This window comes from Balaenoptera ricei, chromosome 7, assembly GCF_028023285.1.
Source record: "Balaenoptera ricei isolate mBalRic1 chromosome 7, mBalRic1.hap2, whole genome shotgun sequence".
In the NCBI taxonomy this organism is placed as follows: domain Eukaryota; kingdom Metazoa; phylum Chordata; class Mammalia; order Artiodactyla; family Balaenopteridae; genus Balaenoptera; species Balaenoptera ricei.
Window position 1 is genome coordinate 111,698,950 of NC_082645.1, and position 18,391 is coordinate 111,717,340.

The 18,391-nt window shown below is 36.2% G+C and overlaps 1 protein-coding gene across 1 annotated transcript in view; it reads right to left on the bottom strand.

Moving 5' to 3' along the window:
* Positions 1–1,390: 1,390 nt before the first annotated feature.
* The window catches only part of LOC132368832 (large ribosomal subunit protein eL8-like), a 79,902-nt gene continuing 62,901 nt past the window's right edge, over positions 1,391–18,391 (bottom strand). The window contains 3 exon segments of the mRNA XM_059927548.1: positions 1,391–1,623; positions 1,626–2,062; positions 2,726–2,762. Of these exon segments, the coding sequence (XP_059783531.1) occupies positions 1,391–1,623; positions 1,626–2,062; positions 2,726–2,762 (707 nt within the window).

Consider the following 18,391-nt stretch of genomic DNA (forward strand, 5'->3'; position numbering starts at 1 on the left):
TTGTCTCATGCTCATAGCCCAGACAAGGTGGCCCCAAGGCTGAGGGAAGGATAGCCAATATCATCTTTTAATCACAAGGAACATAATTTGTGCTGGCTTCAGAGCCAAGAATGTAAAAACATAGCCCTCTTGCAAATGAAAATAGTAGTTACAAGCCAACTGGGATAAAGTGTGGCTTTACGCTTTCTACCATTGTTTGCACAAACTAAGGACAAAACGTGTTTGTTCAGACAAGTCAGAACTGTCCTATGTTGTATAATTAACTCGTTCAAGTAAAATTATACATTATCTAATGTATGATCAGTCCTATTTCTTCATATCTGCTACAACCATGACTTCTTTATAAAGTTTTTATTTTATCTGTTTTAGAAACTATTTTCAAAGGCTGAAGGAGAAGAAGGGTATCTAGATTCTTCTCTAAGTACTCAGGCAAGACATAATACTCAAATATCTTAATTCTATTACAGTGTATCTGGAAAACATCATCCAAAAGAAAATTGTATCATTTATCTTAAGTAAACCAAGGATTAAAAAAATACATATTTAAATTTTTGTAACCTAGATAGAACTTTGAGATTTAATTTTGGTTTATATATCAAGGATTTCCTTTCATACTGGAGCTTGCATATCCTTTTTGTGTATGGTATTTTTAGTTTACATTGATATAGCTTATGTAGTTCAATATGTAGTTTTTATCAATATAAACTTTAGATATACATCTATCTTTTATATTTGTATCTTGCATTTTGAAGACATATTAAAAAGTAGAAACAATCTCCACTATATTACCTTTTACCCATACCAACTGCTCTGTAAATGTTTATTAATTTATTCAACTAAATTAATACTTTTTCTTTTAATTGGTTAGCTCTATTGTTTTCTTTTCAGTTTTAAAGGGTATGGGTTCAGTTACATATCAAAGAGTTCATTTTCACTGGTAGGGAACATATCCCATTACCAGGCATTTTGTGGAATTTATACCACATAGTAAATTTTTATTTCCTTTAGTCTAGGACAATTTCAAGGTATAGTGGAAATAATGAACTGGAAACTCAACAAGCCTGTGTTTAAATCACCCCTTTTCATTTTACCAGCGGAAAGACCTTGAATAAGTTATATAAGTTCTCAGAGCCTGTTTCTCCACTTTTTAAATGGAGATAATAATATTTACAAGGTCATTTTGACATTATACATAGTGGTGAGCACATAGTTCTTGCTCAATAAATATATTTTCTTCCTATTTCCTCACATCCTGGGGATCAGCCAATTACCTGTTTATTTAGCCTTTTCAAATGATCTTAATTTATTCTTTTTTTTTTTTTGAAGGAATTTTTTTTTTTTTTTTTTTTTTTTTTTTACTTTTATGTATAGAAAACTCAATACTGTATACTTAGCTCAGTTTGATGGCCAGTTCTTTGACCTTTGCCTTTTCCAGCTTGGCAATGCAAGCCACCAACTTTGGACCCAGGATGTTGCCTCCTCAGTGATGGCAGATTTCATCATATCTGTCATTGTAATTGGTCCTAATAGCTTCCGCCAGCTTAGCCTGAGGTCCTTTGTCTGCTGAGTTAACTCGTGTGAAGGTGACAGTGGTACAATTCTTCCTGTGGAATGGATCTCCAGCCTGGCCTTCCCTTTGCTAATGTGGTAGGGAACCCCCATCTTATGCCACAGGGCAGGCAGGAAGACAACCAGCTTGATGGGATCCACATCATTGGCAATCACCACCAGCTAAAGCTTCTTCTCCACCAATGTAGTGACAGTATTAACCCCTGCTGGAAGGATAGGTGGCCCCTTTGTGGGGACATCCCCTTTGCTGGCAGTTTTCTCCTTAGCCTGAGCCAACAACCTCTGCTTCTTCTCTGGCTTCATATCTGGTCTGCACTTGTGGGCCAGCTTAAGCAGTTGAGTAACTCTTTGGTGGTCCAAGGCCTGGGTGAACTGGTTAATCAAGAGAGGCACTTTCAGCCACTTATAGAGGATAGTTCTTTGCCGCTGCAGCCAGATGTGGTCAGGCCATTTGACAAAGCGGGTGAGGTCCCTTTTGGGCTGATGTCCTGTCCTGATACGTAAAGGGCAACACTATGAGTGATGCTCAAGTTCCTTGTCAAGTTCGTGTTTAGGACCACTCAGAAGGGTATAGGTGTATCAGTGATCTAGGTGGTTTAAGATGCCATCACAATTCTGAATTATTCTTAAATTTCTTAGATTGAAAAAATTCTGGTGGATCTTTGAAAACTATGTCAACACACACTTGCCAACTTAGAGCTGCTCCTCAAAGTACAGGCAGACCTCATTTTATTGGGCTTTGCTTAATTGCACTTCACAGATTGCATGTTTTTTACAAATTGAAGATTCGTGGCAACCCTGCATGGAGAAAGTCTATCAGTGGCATTTATCCAATAGCATTTGCTCATTTTGTATCTCTGTGTCACATTTTGGTAATTCTTGCCATATTTCAACCTTTTTCATTATTATTATATCCTATGATTTTCTAGAAAGAAAAGTAAAAAAAAAAATTCCTACAAAGAATCAGGAACTCAAGTGACTTTAGACTCCTCAATAGCAACAAAAGGAACAACAAAACAATGAAATCATGACTCTACAATGCCAAAGAAAAGTTAATTCCAACTGTGTATTCTATATTCCAACTATCTATCATCTGCCAGGGTAGCATAAATCATATTTTCTTAATGCAAGTTCCCAAAACATTTACTTCCATTACATTCTTGCTAAAGGGGCTACTGGAAGATGATTTCCACCTTAAAAAAGAGCAGACCAAGAAAAAAGATGATGAGGGATTCATAACAGAAAAGATACAACCCAGGAGGGAAGTGATGAAAGTCTTCAAGATAATGGTGGAGGGAGATCTTAGGGAGACAACTGTGCCCCAGACATAGACATTCCTGGAGCAGTGTGACACAGGGAACAGACATGTGGAAGGCTGTCCACTCCATGCCCTCTGTAGAGATGCCATCTTTAATCTGATCAAATTACTGGAGGATGTGCTCCACACCAAGATAGTAAATCAAGAAAGAGCAAGGCATAACATCCAGAAAACAGCATCAAACTCCAGATTAGTAAATTCCAAGGACAATAGTTCAGATAAGATGTAACCTGATGATAGCGTGCAGAAGACCTGGAGCAAAACCAGCCCAGAGAGAACAAAGAAGTCTCTAGGAGAAGAAAAGTCTGGGTAGATCAACTGATTTCATTGACCTTACGGAGAACTGTCTTATGGAGCTATTAGGAGGTCAGAAGAACTAGCAAGAAGTGCAAAGATAACCTGATAAATGACAAAAACAAAGCAGCTACTTCAATCTCAAGAAAGACAGAAAGTAAAGAAGGAAAACATCATAATCCACTGGATGTTCGACTGTGAATAATATTTGCAAAGGCATCAAAGAAACACTGGATATTCATTTAACTAAAAATTATAATATAAATCTATTAGGAAGGGGGTAAAGAGAAGTTGGGGTGGGATGGCAGTGTAAAAGAGCTAACATAAATGGAAATCAGTATGAGATTATGTGCACATATGATCTAGATGGCTATCTGTATGTTCCAATCGGGACTTGCGGAAGAGAGGAGAGAGAAAGAAAGGTGGAGACCTGGGAGCTAGCAGGCATGATGTCCTCCCCTCGAACATAAACTTCACAGAGCATCAACATCAGACAACGCCATTCTGTGCCTGTGATGGATCAAAACATAAACAAGACCACTCCATAATCACATCTGAACACAGACAGAACATGAGGATTGTTCAAGCCACAGAATGACCAAACTCCCCCTTCCTGCTTAATATGAGTGATCACTGCCTCTTTACCATTCAGCTCTAGCCTCAGTCTAGTCTCCCCTTCTTCAAGATACAATTTATGATGATAGCCATAGAATTGCCCCTGCTTGCAGATAGCATCCAATCCAGAGCAAAGACCCACTTCCTTAAACCTTCCCTCAAATCACCTAATACAAGCTCAAATCCTGTGAGTTTAATTAACACCCTCTTACTCGGACTTCCCACAGATGGTGTGGGGTCTCCCTCATGACAATGAATAATAAACCAACTCTTTCAACCACAGGTGTGTTCCTGGTGGTCTTTACTTATAGGAAGTATGGCGAGGGAAACCACTGGGTTTTGTTAAAATTCTTTTAGTACTTTTGGACATGTGAAAGTATATAGGCATGCTACTTTGATAAAATACAAATTAATTTTTAAAAAGCTTATCACACGTTATTTACCAAGGTGGGAAAGCATATGCATATGCTGGTTGATGGGGGGATTGTAATTGTTTTAAGAGGTGTCGTCTTAAGAAGGTCCAATAATTTCCAGTGATGCAGAAAATAACTGGAACGATAACAATCCTCCCTGGTCCATAAAGGGCAACTGTTTTAGACTCTGGGTCTGGTCAGCAGCAACAGGAAGGGGTTAACCTGTAGGAGAATTGAAACTGAGTCCCTTTCACTTGCTCTGCTTTGCAAAGACCAGATATTAAGGGAAGAGAAAAATGAGTATGGTTATTCCACAAAATTTGGATCACTGCTTAAAATAAACTTGCAAGTATTTATTCATTAGTGATCCATGAAAATAAAGTACACACTTTAAAAGCCTAATTTAACATGTCAAGCATTGGATGCACAAAGAAATGGATACAGTTTAAAAGTATCTGGTATGAGGCAATTTGGGTTAATCTCTAATTCACACTTTGTTTCTAAAAATCCATCTACTTCTGTGGCTAATGTTAGTGGTTTCTTTTAATTACAGATTCTGATTCCTGGAGGTAATTAGAATGGCCCGATATTTTTTTAGCTGACATTAAAGCCTCTCTTAAATAACAGAGGGAAAATAGAGCCACCCAGCAACATAATCATGGTCCAAATAATCCCTAAAAGGTTTCATAGTATCGAGGCGCATAAGTCAAACAGAGTCACAATTTTTAAATCTGCCAGGATGTCATAAACAGACTTTAAGGGGAAAATCCCAAACATTAATTTCAATCATCCAGTTTCAATAACTTTCAACACATTGTCAATCCTGTTTTATTTATTCCCCCCACCCACTTCCCCTATACCCCAGAATAATTAGAAGCAAACACAAGACACCATATCATTTCATCTATAAACATTTAAGAAAACACCTGTAGAAAGATAAGAGCACTTCTTTTTTTTAAGCATAAACACGATATCGTTGTTGCACAAAGTCACCGCCAGTAAACTTGTAATATCCTCAAATACCCAGTGTTCATATTTCCCCCAAATATCTCATAAATATTGTCACATAAATGTTTATACAGTTCATGCTTTTGAATTGGGATAAAAAAAATTCCACACATAGCATTTGGTTGGTATATCTCATAAGTCTCTTTCAATTCTATCAGTTTCTCCCTCTTTCGTTTTCCTGGTTGCAATTTATTATTTGAAGAAACCAAGTTTTTTGTCTTGTAGAATTTCCGTACTCTGGATGTTATTTTTTGAACCAATGTAGTGTTTTTTTTTAAATGTTCTCTCCCCCCCACACACCCCTCCAAGACTTTAAGACTTTTTAAAGGTTAAGATTAATCAGTGGATTCGGGTGTTGTCAGCTTGATTCATCCATTATAAAGGTTTCCATCTAATGAATGCTGGAGAGGGTGTGGAGAAAAGGGAACCCTCTTGCACTGTGGGTGGGAATGTAGATTGATACAGCCACTATGGAGAACAGTATGGGGGTTCCTTAAAAAACTAAAAATAGAGTTTACCATATGGCCCAGCAATCCCACTACTGGACATATATCCAGAGAAAACTCTAATTTGAAAAGATACATGCACCCCAATATTCATAGCAGCACTATTTACAATAGCCAGGACATGGAAGCAACCTAAATGTCCATCGACAGGTGAATGGATAAAGAAGATGTGTTGTGTACTCACACAGACACACACAGACACACACAGACACACACACACACACACACACACACACACACACACACAAAATGGAATACTACTCAGCCATAAAAAAGAATAAAATAATGCCATTTGCCATGCTATTCCCAGCTTATCTTGTCCATTTTATGTCCCAGACCTGGAATCAGTCATTCTCCATGGTGTTTCTGTTTCTTGTGGAGACAAATGACATTTAAAAATCACAATCTGGATTCAACAGGTGATCCTTGCTACAGATTGACCATTGTTTCCATGCTTTTTTAGTGGACAAAGATAAGCAAAAAAATCATAAAAATGTATCCTGAAAATGTATCCTGAATACTATTATTTCCAATTCAGATTTAGGATTAACTAGCTTTTACTTCATTTTGATCTTATGTCTTTTTATCTTTTTCCCTTATACTGAAAATCTTGGTTCCTAACAGCATTAACGTAATTACTTATTTGCTATATCGTGTGTGTGTGTGTGTGTGTGTGTGTGTGTGTATGTGTGTGTGTGTGTGTGTGTTTCAGATTCTCTTTTAGAGTCATTTATATTTACATGTTTTAGAGTCATTTGTATTTACATGTTTAGAGTCATTTTAGAGTCATTTACATTTACATGTTTAAATATATTTAATGATATATGACAAACCAGCTAACTCAAAGACATATGAGTATGTATATATATATGTATATATGTGTGTGTGTGTATATATATATATATATATATATATATATATATATATATATATATACACATTCCTCCTGAAGTCTAATTTTACAGAGATTCCAGATAAGGAGCAGAAACCGCATTTCACAGAGAGGTTATTGCATAGAAATTTTGTCATTTCTATGAAAAAAATTAAAAGTCTGAAACTAGATAAAAGATACAGATGTGCCTGTCCAGATCCCAAGCTGGATGACCAGGACTGGTGATCTTTTCTCAGATTAAAGTGAGAGGGACAACAAGGTTAGGAAAATTCATAGTAAAATTGTTTTCAACTGTCTTGAGAAAGATGGCAAGTGAGATGGGTATGGACCATTCTCAGTGATGTCTGAAAATTTCAGAATTAGGTGTAGTAGAATGAGCTAGCTGAATAGAGAGTAGTAGAAAGGGAATATTTGACATTGAGATTGAGTGGTGATGGTACAATATCTAGGATATAACACTTTTAGTACAGGGCCAGGGGATGGTGATTGGAAAGGTACTGGGGCTAAAGAAGTCAAGGAAATGGGAATCCAGGTTTGGGTGGATCATCTATGTAGGTATTGATATCTTTAAGCTGGGGTGTGATCAACTCAGGGAATGATTCAATTGAGATGTAGGAATAAAGTATTAGAATTTCTACTTATACCTGACAATATCCTTTCAAGATTCCTTTCTAGTGCATGTCTTATGTTGTACACTATAGTACAATACACTTTGTAGAGGGACTGATTTACATGAACAAGCAGCCAATTAAAGATTGGAGCTGACCGGACCCTGCAATCTCTTCATAGTGGCTAAATTATACTCCATGGTATGGCTATGCTACCATAAATGTAACTCATTCCTTCTTAAGAGAATATTGGGTTTGTTTCTAATAAAAACAAAAATAAACAAATGGGACCCAATTGAGCTTAAAAGCTTCTGCACAGCAAAGGAAACCATCAACAAAATGAAAAGACAACCCACAGAATGGAAGAACATATTTGCAAATGATACAACTGACAAGGGATTAATGTCCAAAATATACAAGTAGCACATGCAGCTCTATGTCAAAAAGCAAACCACCCAATCAAAAAATGGGAGGAAGATCTAAATAGACAGTTTTCCAAAAAAGACATACAGATGGCCAAAGAGCACATGAAAAGATGCTCAACATCACTAATTATTATAGAAATGCAAATCAAAACTGTAATGAAGTATCACCTTACACCAGTCAGAATGGCCATCATCAAAAAGTCTACAAACAATAAATGCTGGAGAGGGTGTGGAGAAAAGGGGACCCCCTACACTGTTGGTGGGAATGTAAATTGGCAGAACCACTATGGAAAACAGTATGGTGGTTCTTTAAAAAACTAAAAATAGAACTATCATATGATCCAGCAATCCCACTCCTGGGCATATATCTGGAGAAAACCATAATTTGAAAGAATACACGCACCCCAATGTTCATTGCAGCACTATTTACAATAGCCAAGACATGGAAGCAAGCTAAACGTCCAGAGTCCAGAGTAATAGACAAAGAAGATGTAGTATATATACAATGGAATATTACTCAGCCATAAAAAAGAATGAAGTAATGCCATTTGTAGCAACATGGATGGACCTAGAGATTATCATACTGAGTGAAGTAAGTCAGACAGAGAAAGACAAATATCGTATGATATCACTCATATGTGGAATCTAATTTTTAAAAAAGAGATACAAATGAACTTTTTTACAAAACAGAGGCAGACTTATAGATATTAAAAACAAACTTATGGTTACCAAAGGGACAACGTGGAGGGGAGGGATAATCAGGAGCTTGGGGTGAACACACGCACACTACTTTATGAAAGATAGATGACCGACGGGGTCCTAATGTATAGCACAGAGTACTCTACCTAATATTCTGTGATAACCTATATGAGAAAAGAACCTAAAAAGAATGAATATATGTATGTGTATAACTGAATCACTTTGCTGTAGACCTGAAACTGACACAACATTGTAAATTAATTATACTCCAATAAAATTAAAATATTAAAATTAAAAACAAATATTTGGTTTGTTTCCAATCTTCAGTATTATAAAAATGGTAAAATAAACACTTTTCTTACATATGTTTCTGCATAGCTATTCAATTAGGAAAAATTCTTAGAAACAGAATTAGTGGGTGGAAATTTATGGATTCCAAAGGTATATTATTAGCTAAATTGGTACATATAATTGGAAAAAATAATACTTATTGCCAAAATATCACTGAAAATGCTAATTGACTTTGTATTTTATGAACGTTCTTATCAAGTCATAAATAAAAGAAAATTGATTAATATGAGAAGGGCAGAGAAAAAATTTCATCAACACAAACACTGATGTATCTGATTTTAGGAAACCTAGAGAAATAAATATTTTGTGTCATTGATTCTACTTTTCATTTTTAATGATTCCCACTTTCCTAATACTTTCTTTTATATATCTGTTTTGTTACATAGACTTATTTGTGTGACTCTACTAAGTGGCCGATTTATGTCTCCAGAATTATGGAAATTTCACTAAGCAGAAAAGAAACAAGAAACTGGTTTTCCCTTTGCCACTCTTTTTTCCCATAGTATCTGGGAAGAAAGTACCATAAAAGGTAACACGAGGTATACCTTGTCAAATTCAAGGTAGTTAACTGATTCCTTAAACAACAAGAACAAGTACCACCAAAAGCCCTCAGTCGCATTTTTATTATTATTATTTTTTTTTTTTTTTTTACTATTTTGCCATTTGATTTTTTACTTCTTGACACTGGTCAATGTTACTACATAATTTCAATTCATTGCTTCAGTTTCCAGATCTGGAAAACTCAAACGAGATTTAGTTGGAGAATCAATGACATTCAACTTTAATATCAAGCTGACTGCTAACAAAATTGTCAGAAATGGCGTTTCCTATAGAGGAGGAACCATTCCACTCATCCATGTAATAGAATGAGAATTAGCTTCTGTTTATGTCTTTAATTAGGCATGTTCTCTTCTTCCAGACTGACAATGCACAAAGGAAAAAACAGCAATCTGATCATGCAGATGAGAACAGAAGAGTGCTTTTTAAAACATATTAAACAAGCGATGGAATTTCTGTGGTTAAAGTCATAAATGGTCCCCAGAGAAGCCATTGATAATCGCTGTTTTGACTGAATGGAGTCCTTCAGTCAATGCATTCTGTTTTAGTTGTTGTCTTTTCTTTTTTTTTTTTTAATTACCTGATTCACTGTTTTTGCTGTGGTCCCATGAGGCTTTGCCTTCTCCTGTGGAATTTTCTTGAGGAGAGTCTCATGAGATAACATTTCTTCTAATTAGATTTCTTGGCTGTTACAGATTATTATGCTAGAAAACCCCCATTCTTTCCTCCCTCTTCCCTTCTCCATTACTACTATCCTGTTCTTGTGTTTTTATTTATGCAAGATGCAAGCCAGATGTTGTATTAATAAGAGAGCTGATTTTCCTCAAGGAGCTATTCATTAGCATAGAATAGAATTGCAACCCTGTTGCAATTTCTGGGAAGTCTATAAATTCTTTCCATACTTTTTTTTTCATTTTAAGTAGTAAATTTTGGAAGATACACTTGAATTACTTCTGTTTACTGTGAATGTTGACGGAGATTTGGAGTTTTCACAATTAAATTTTAAAATTGAAGAGAGAATTAAAATCAGGAACTGTATCTTATAAACATAGGTAGCATGTCACATTTGATGTCTGTAAACTTTTTGAAAGCTTAATTAAATGGAACAAAGGTGCCATATCAGAGCAAGGGAGTATCTTACACAATGAAGTCCAGATCCTTTGTTATTTGAGATATATACATTAAAATACATAGAATTAGATGATATTTTTATTTCTGTCACAAATGCTATTTTCTTAAATGAATAATATTAAAACAAAAAATAAAGACCTTCTTATACTCTTCAGATGAATACATCTTCTAGGGCACAAAAATATTTTTTTTAAAGACCACAGTTAAATTCATTATGATTCCAAAAATAATCTCTTAAAACAGACATGAGATCCTTAAACTCCCAAACATCCCAGGAACACTCAATAAAAGTTTTGGAAATCTTTTTTACATCCTCAGAAGACTTATTTTGTGTCTTCTTTCCTTGCTGGTTTAGGTTCTGTAACTTAAATTAACTGACCAGACAAAAGAGGTCATCTGAAGTCCATGACCACAAGGGTAAGACTTGAACCTGGGGAGCAATGCAGTACTTCTCCCTTTCAACAGGTTGTCCAGGAACTCATAACCTGTGTGTATTATTCGTAAGTTGAAGCACCACCTTGGTTTTTATGCATAGCATATTTGTAAATCAAAATGTATGTACAGCTCCAGCAGACACTGCTTGCTCCTCTAGCGCTATAGCAGGTAGGAGTCGATAAGACTCATCCCTGACTTAATTAAGCCAACTCCAGTCGTAGTTATCTGCAACTAAAAATAAAGTCCTCACTGTCTCAAGAGCTACCAGACTTTTTATCTTAGGTCTGGTTCTGCTAGCAACCACAGAGGCGGGGTGGACACTCTCTTTGCTCATCATGGGCCCTTCCATACCATTATCCCTTGGTCATCCTTAAAAACCTCAGCTTTTTTTTTTTTTTTTTTTGATTTGATTTTTTAACATCTTTATTAGAGTATAATTGCTTTACAATGGTGTGTTAGTTTCTGCTTTATAACAAAGTGAATCAGCTATACATATACATATATCCCCATATCTCTTAAAACCTCAGCTTTGACCTCCTGTCTGTCCTCCTTAAACACTTTTTGCTTTCCAGGACTCTAAACTCTGCTGTTCTTCCTACTTGACTGGCTGCTCCTTCTCAGTCTCCTTTGCTGATTTGTCTTCATCTCTCTGACCTCTTATTATTAGAGTCCTCCAGAGTTCAGGCCTTGGACATCTTCCCTAACTACTGCATTCCTTTGGTACTATCACCCTGGCCCATCTTTCCATGCTGACTCCAAAATTTAGACCTTCACCCTGTACTTCTCCCCTGAACTCCAGACTTGTATATCCCATTGGCCACTCCACACTGCCACTCCAGTGTCTACAGGCTTTGCAATAACATGCTTTAAACATCACCTGACTGCTCGCATTTCTCACCTCCTCCACTGATGCCACCCAAGTTCAAGTTATGACTATCTCTCCCTTGGACAATTACAATAGACTCCCAACCAGTCTCCTTAATGATCTATTTCTGCCCTGCAGTCTATTCTCGACACTAGAGCCAAAGTGATCATGATAAAAAATACGATAAATTATGTCACTCATCAGTTCATATCTTCCCATATCTTTCCAGCTCACTCAGAGAGAACCCCGATATATTTACACTGACCAAGAAGACCTGACCTCATCCACTGGGATTTTGCTGACCTGAGCTCATATCCTCTCGCCCTTCATCTGACTTCAGTCACACTGGCCTGCCTGATGTTATCCAGATGCCCCTTGCCAGGGACTCTCCCACCTCGAGTCTTTTGTACATGCTTCTTTCTCTGCCTGAAGCATTTCTCTGCCAATGTCTATGTGGCTTGCTTCCTCATCACCATACCATCCTACTTCATTTCTCTTCAACACACTTGTTGCCATGTGATGTATCAGATGTTTCATTTACTTATTTTACTTATTGCCTGCCACCCCCCACACACAAAAATTTAAACTCTGTAAGGGCAGGAATTTTTGCCTTTGTTGTTCACTGATGTATCCATATCCCCGAAAATAGTACCTGGCAATACAGTACTTACTCAATAAATAAGTGTTGAATGAATGAATTTCAGATAGCCTTGAAATCATAGATATTACCAGTCAATCTGTTGGCAAACATAAAATGACAACCTAGAGCATTCCTTAGTTGTGTATTCAGTGTTATGGTGGACAAATATACAGAATAACTGCCTTCAAAAGAATTATAAGAAGTTATATTCTACTTTGGGGCTTTAGACACATCTGTATATAACACAAACAACCCAGTGTAAGGACAACACATAAAATAAGAATCACAATTGCTTCTATATCACTGCTATCTTTTGAGACAGGACATATATCAATAAATACATCATTCTAAAACCTATTTTTTTAAAAGCAAGTTCCAACTCTATTCATTTGTCAGGAACAAATTCACACATCAACATACAGGTTGACCACAAAATAAATATTTATTCAAATTTAATTTATTCAAACAGTTATTCAAAAAGCAGATTCTGTGAGCCTCTCATGTACCAGACACTGCCCGAAAGACATAGGCTCTAATTGTGCATGAGAAGGGCCAGTAACTTGCACTTACAGAGCTTATAATGATTTACTTGGGCTTTGACCTAACAGATGAAGGAAAACTGGAAAGTTTTCTTTGTTCTTGTATGCCACAGAAGCATGCTTCCCCTTATACCTGGAATTCCTTCAACACCTATTTGCCAAATATTGGTAAGTTATATGAGGAAGAGGAATAAGGGCACAAGGGGCAGTGAAAGACAGTTTGCCTATTTCATGAAAAGTTAAATATATACTTACCATATAACCCAGGAATTTCAGTCCAGTAGACATGAAAGCAACCACAGAAAGACCTGTACATGGATGTTCAGAACAGCTAAATTAGTAATATCCAAACACTGGAAACAATCCAGTGTCCATCAACAGTTCAATGAGTAAACAAACTGTGGTATATTCACACAATGGAATAATAATAAGTAATAAAAAGGGCAAACTATTGATGCATGCAACAATTTAGGTGGATCTCAAAATTGTCATGCTAAATGGAAGAAAAAGATACAAAGAGAATGGTATAATTTCATTTATATAAATTCTAAAAAATGCAAATGAATCCATAGGAACAGAAAGCAGATCATTGCCTAGAGACATGGATGAAAGAAAGTGAGGACTGCAAAAGGACTCAAGGAACCTTTTAAGAGAGATGGAAGTATTTGTTATCTTCATTGTGGTGGTGTTTTATGGGAGTATACACCTACCAATGTTCATCAAACTGTGCTCTTTAAATACGTACTTTTTCTTGTACAAAAGTTATACCTCAATAAAGTTATTTTTAAAAATAAACATACCATACAATTTATCAAAAAAGAATTTTGGAACCACATCTTCCTCCAAGAAAAAGCACTGGCTCAAGCACCTAGCAGTGTTTGGTACACAGTGGTGCTAAATACATAGTCATGCTCAAGGCAGTGCTTGGTACATAGTAGTGCTAAATGCTAAATGCAAAAAATAGGTATTTATAAATAACTGTTAGCATTTACATAACGCTTCCTATCTATCAGTAACATTTGTTAATTTAATTAAGCTAATAACAAGTCTATAAAGCCATCTTTATTATTAAAAACAATTTTTAAAAATACTGTACAATTGTCCTCTATTTTAGGTTAGGACACTGAGAGCCTAGCCCTCAAGGTTCTCCAGCTGGTGAGTTGCAGAACTGAGACTCCAGTGCATGCAGTCTGTCTCTAGATGCATGTCTTTAGCTCCCTCAGCATACCACCATAGAAGAAAGGAAAGAAGGAATTAAAGAACTCAGAGAAGAGAGGCTTCTCTGTGTGCTTGGCAGTCAGAGAAGTCTTTTTTAAAAAGACAGGATGTTTGCTGAGCTTTGAAAGATAAAGAAGCTCTGGAAAAGGAAGAGAGTAGACGTGCATCTCAGACAATGTAGATGCTGCCAGACATGAAAGGGCCTGAGAAGGTATTTGTCCAGTTTCTGGTGACATTCTTTACAGGGTGAGTTAGATCAAATTCCACTGACATTTTATCTTATAAATATTGCATGCAGGCTAGAAATAGCCAGATCAGTGGCGAAGAAGGACAAGGGGAGGTGATTTCTCCCCTGACAGAGGTCCCAGGGCAGGAAAGGAACAGAAGATGGAGATAGAGCTGTTTAATGATGAATGCGGCAATCTTTTTCTTTAACGTACAATATTATATGACTGAGAAAAGGGGAAATGATGAACCTTGGCTTCTCATACCGACAGGGAAAAGGAAATATTGCTTTCACAGGGTCACGTGCCCACACCAAAATTGGTTGTCAGAATTAGGATTTAATAACAACAAAAATATTGCTCTTGGGATTTGACCATGGTGGTGAAGATGATGTCAACCAGACATCCAGGAGAACAAATGCAGTGCATACGTTCACAACTAAAGAAACCAAGAGACGTCTTTCACACCAGAGAACAAACTATGAGGAAAGGGCAGGCAGAGGAAGGGAAGGTCACACAAGGTTGCTGAAGAAGCAGAGAGGACCAGATGCAGATCTTGAGAAAGCTCACAAAGCAAGACCAACAACTGAAGAATGGAAGGAAGAGAGCAGATTTGTGGTGGAGGTGGAAGCTGACCTGAATCCATGCTGATACAAAGAGGATAAAAGAAGAGTGGAGGGGCTTCCCTGGTGGCGCAGTGGCAGAGCATCTGCCTGCCAACGCAGGGGACACGGGTTCGAGCCCTGGTCTGGGAGGATCCCACATGTCGCGGAGCAACTAGGCCCGTGAGCCACAATTGCTGAGCCTATGCATCTGGAGTCTGTGCTCCGCAACAAGAGAGGCCGCGATAGTGAGGGGCCCGCGCACCGCGATGAAGAGTGGCCCCCACTTGCCGCAACTAGAGAAAGCCCTCACACAGAAACGAAGACCCGACACAGCAATAAATAAATAAATAAACCCAAAGGGGGGGGAAAAAAAAAAGAAAAGTGGACAGTAAGAGACGTCACGCAGATACACCCTATTTGTAGGAAGCGGTCTGCCAATGGGGGAGAGGAGACATACTCTGCATGATGAGCAATGCTGTTGCTTCCGATCTGAGTGATTGGGAAGAATAGCACTAAGTTCACTCTCATATAAAACTATACGTCATAAAAGAATTTCTGCTAGCCTAAAACAAGGCTATTGCCCTTATTTCCATGAGGCTCCTGAAAACTGTAGTTCTAGGAGGAATTTAGCTTATTCATATATGTGCAGTGATCAAAAAAGTACCCACCTAAAAGTGTATTCAAAATAATTCTCAACAGACTATTAGTGAAGGAAATTCAGCAGCACATTAAGAGTACAATAATACAAAATAATCTAGTGGTCTTTATTCTAGTAGTATAAGTATGGCTCACTGATAAGAATATATTAACATAATTCACTATAATAATTTGTTCAAAAGTAAAAATTTCAACACCCATTATTTATGAGAAAAAACTTTAAACCATGGTAGGAGAAAGATAAGCCTTTAATATGTCTTTATCAAACTAAAGGCCTGAATTATACAAAATGAGAAGCAGTGGAAAATTTCCTCTTAAAAACTGAGACGACCACTATCAATGGAAAAAGAATTGCGGTATAAAAATTGGAAAGGATATGGATACAAGTATCATTAGTTGCAGATGATATGATCATTTACTCAGAAAACTCAAGAAACTCAAAAAATCATAAGAAGTAATCGAATCAGTAAAATCTATGTATCGGTAGCTATATCTATATCATATATTAAAACAAGAACCAGTCGGTATAATGAAAGCAACAGTTACAAAAAAGAAAGTAAATTATCAAAGACCAAATGTTATAAGAAATATGAAAACCCATATTAAGAAAACTTTAAAACACTATTTAGGTACCCAAAGACTTAAAGAAAATATGTATCATAATCTTAGATAAGAAAACTCAATGTCATTAAGCTACCAACTCTTTCTAATTTAACCTGTGAATTTATAACTTTCCCAAGAAAATGACTAGGCCTTAAAAAAATAGACAAGCAAATTCTAAATTTGATATAGATAAATCAACAAGGAAAAATATCCACATAATATCTGAGTGAGGTTAATGAATTGCATTATAAAGCCTAATTGATTACTATAGTGTCTTATTGTGAATGGATAGATAGATCAAAGAAAGAATATATAAATAGAACCAAATACATGAAGGATTTTGTTTTAGGGTATTTCTATCAGTAGAAACAATAGAAATTATTTAGTAAATGGTGATGAGGGAATTGGTTAGCCATCTAACCAACACTGAATCACTGTATCACTCTGCAATAAAATTCAGATGGACCAAAATTTTAAGTGTGAAAAGTAGAACCATGAAATTACAGTTTGTGTACTAGTAGAAAAGGCATTTCTAAATCAGATACAAAATCCAGGAAAAATAATTGGAAAAGCTGACTATTTGAAATATATAAACCCGAAAATGTCTACATGGTAAAAAATTATCATACAGATAAAGACAAAAATAAAATATAGAAAAGTAATAAACTATGGTCTTTAATGTTTAAAGCACATTATGCTAAGTGAAATAAGTCAGACAGAGAAAGACAAATACCATATGATTTCACTTATATATGGAATCTAAAAAGCACTAACAAACAAAAATCCCCTACCTCCTAGATACAGAGAACAGATTGGTGGTTGGTAGTTGCCAGAGGGGTGGGTGAAATGGGTGAAGGGAGTCAAAAGGTACAAACTTCCAGTTATAAAATAAGTCATGGGATGTAATGTACAGCCGGGTGACTATAGTTAATATTACTGTATTGTATATTTGGAATTTGCTAAGAGAATAAATCTTTAAATTTCTCATCACAAGAAAAAATAATTTTGTAACTACATATGGTGATGGATGTTAACTAGACTTATTGTTGCGAACATTTCACAATATATACAAATATTGAATCATCATGTTGTACACCTGAAACACATATAATGTTATATGTCAATTATAACTCAATAAAAAAAAATTTTTTTAAAGCAATAAGGTATGGCCCTTAACGTTTAAAGAACATTAATACAAATCAATACAAAAATTTTAAAATGTCTAAGTGAATAAATAATTATATATAGTCTTTGGTTGAACCATATACCATTCTAAGTGCTCTACATTACATATACTATCTCACATCATTTCCCAACAATACTACTACTGTACAATACTACTACTATCCCATTTTACATATGAGACAAGAAGTTAAGTAACATGTCCAAGATGACACATATATTGAGTGACAGGACTGGTATTTGAATCCAGGAGAATCGTATTCCAAGTTCAGAGTTTGACCACCATACTATGCTGTCTCACCATGATATAATAATTAGTTTTATAATGAGAATGAGGCAGCTCCCCAGCTAGCAGTTGGAACCCTCCTCAGGATGTAAATTTAAATGGAAAGGGCAAAGTTCAGAATATGTATATAGATTCCACCATTAGTGTAAAATAATTAATGGACTATAGACACACACATGTATATACTTACTTCTGCATAAATTATTCCTGGAAGTATACTGAAAAAAAAAAAAAAGACCTGGTACTTGGAGAGAGAACTGGGTAGGTAAGGGTACACAGGAGTAAGGGGGACATTTTGCTGCATGCTGCTCTATGTTTTTGAAAGTCGTGCCATGTCATGTATTAACCACTGAAAAAAATTAAATATTTTTCTAAAATAACACATATTTAGTGTTTAGTGCACTGCACGGTTTATTGCAATCACACTCTTTGTAGTGAAAGTGCTTATAAAGAGTGAAATGGCCCAATGTTTACACATAGACAAAGAGAGAAGGCTTGAGCTAAACGGCTGTTAACAGCATTTTAGCTTTCCCCCAGTAGCACAAAGCCAGTTCAGAGCTGGGTCTAGAGTAGACAGTGAATAAACACTACCCAGGTGTCAGAAAGCTCAGTGCCCAACTTAAAGCTGGTCACACTAACTCCCTTAACCCTTAAGTTGGCTCATTTGGGTTTTCCTTTTTCCCTTGGTTCTCACATTCTGTGTCTACTATATTCATTTTACTGTTATTTCCTATGTTGTAAACTTCAAAT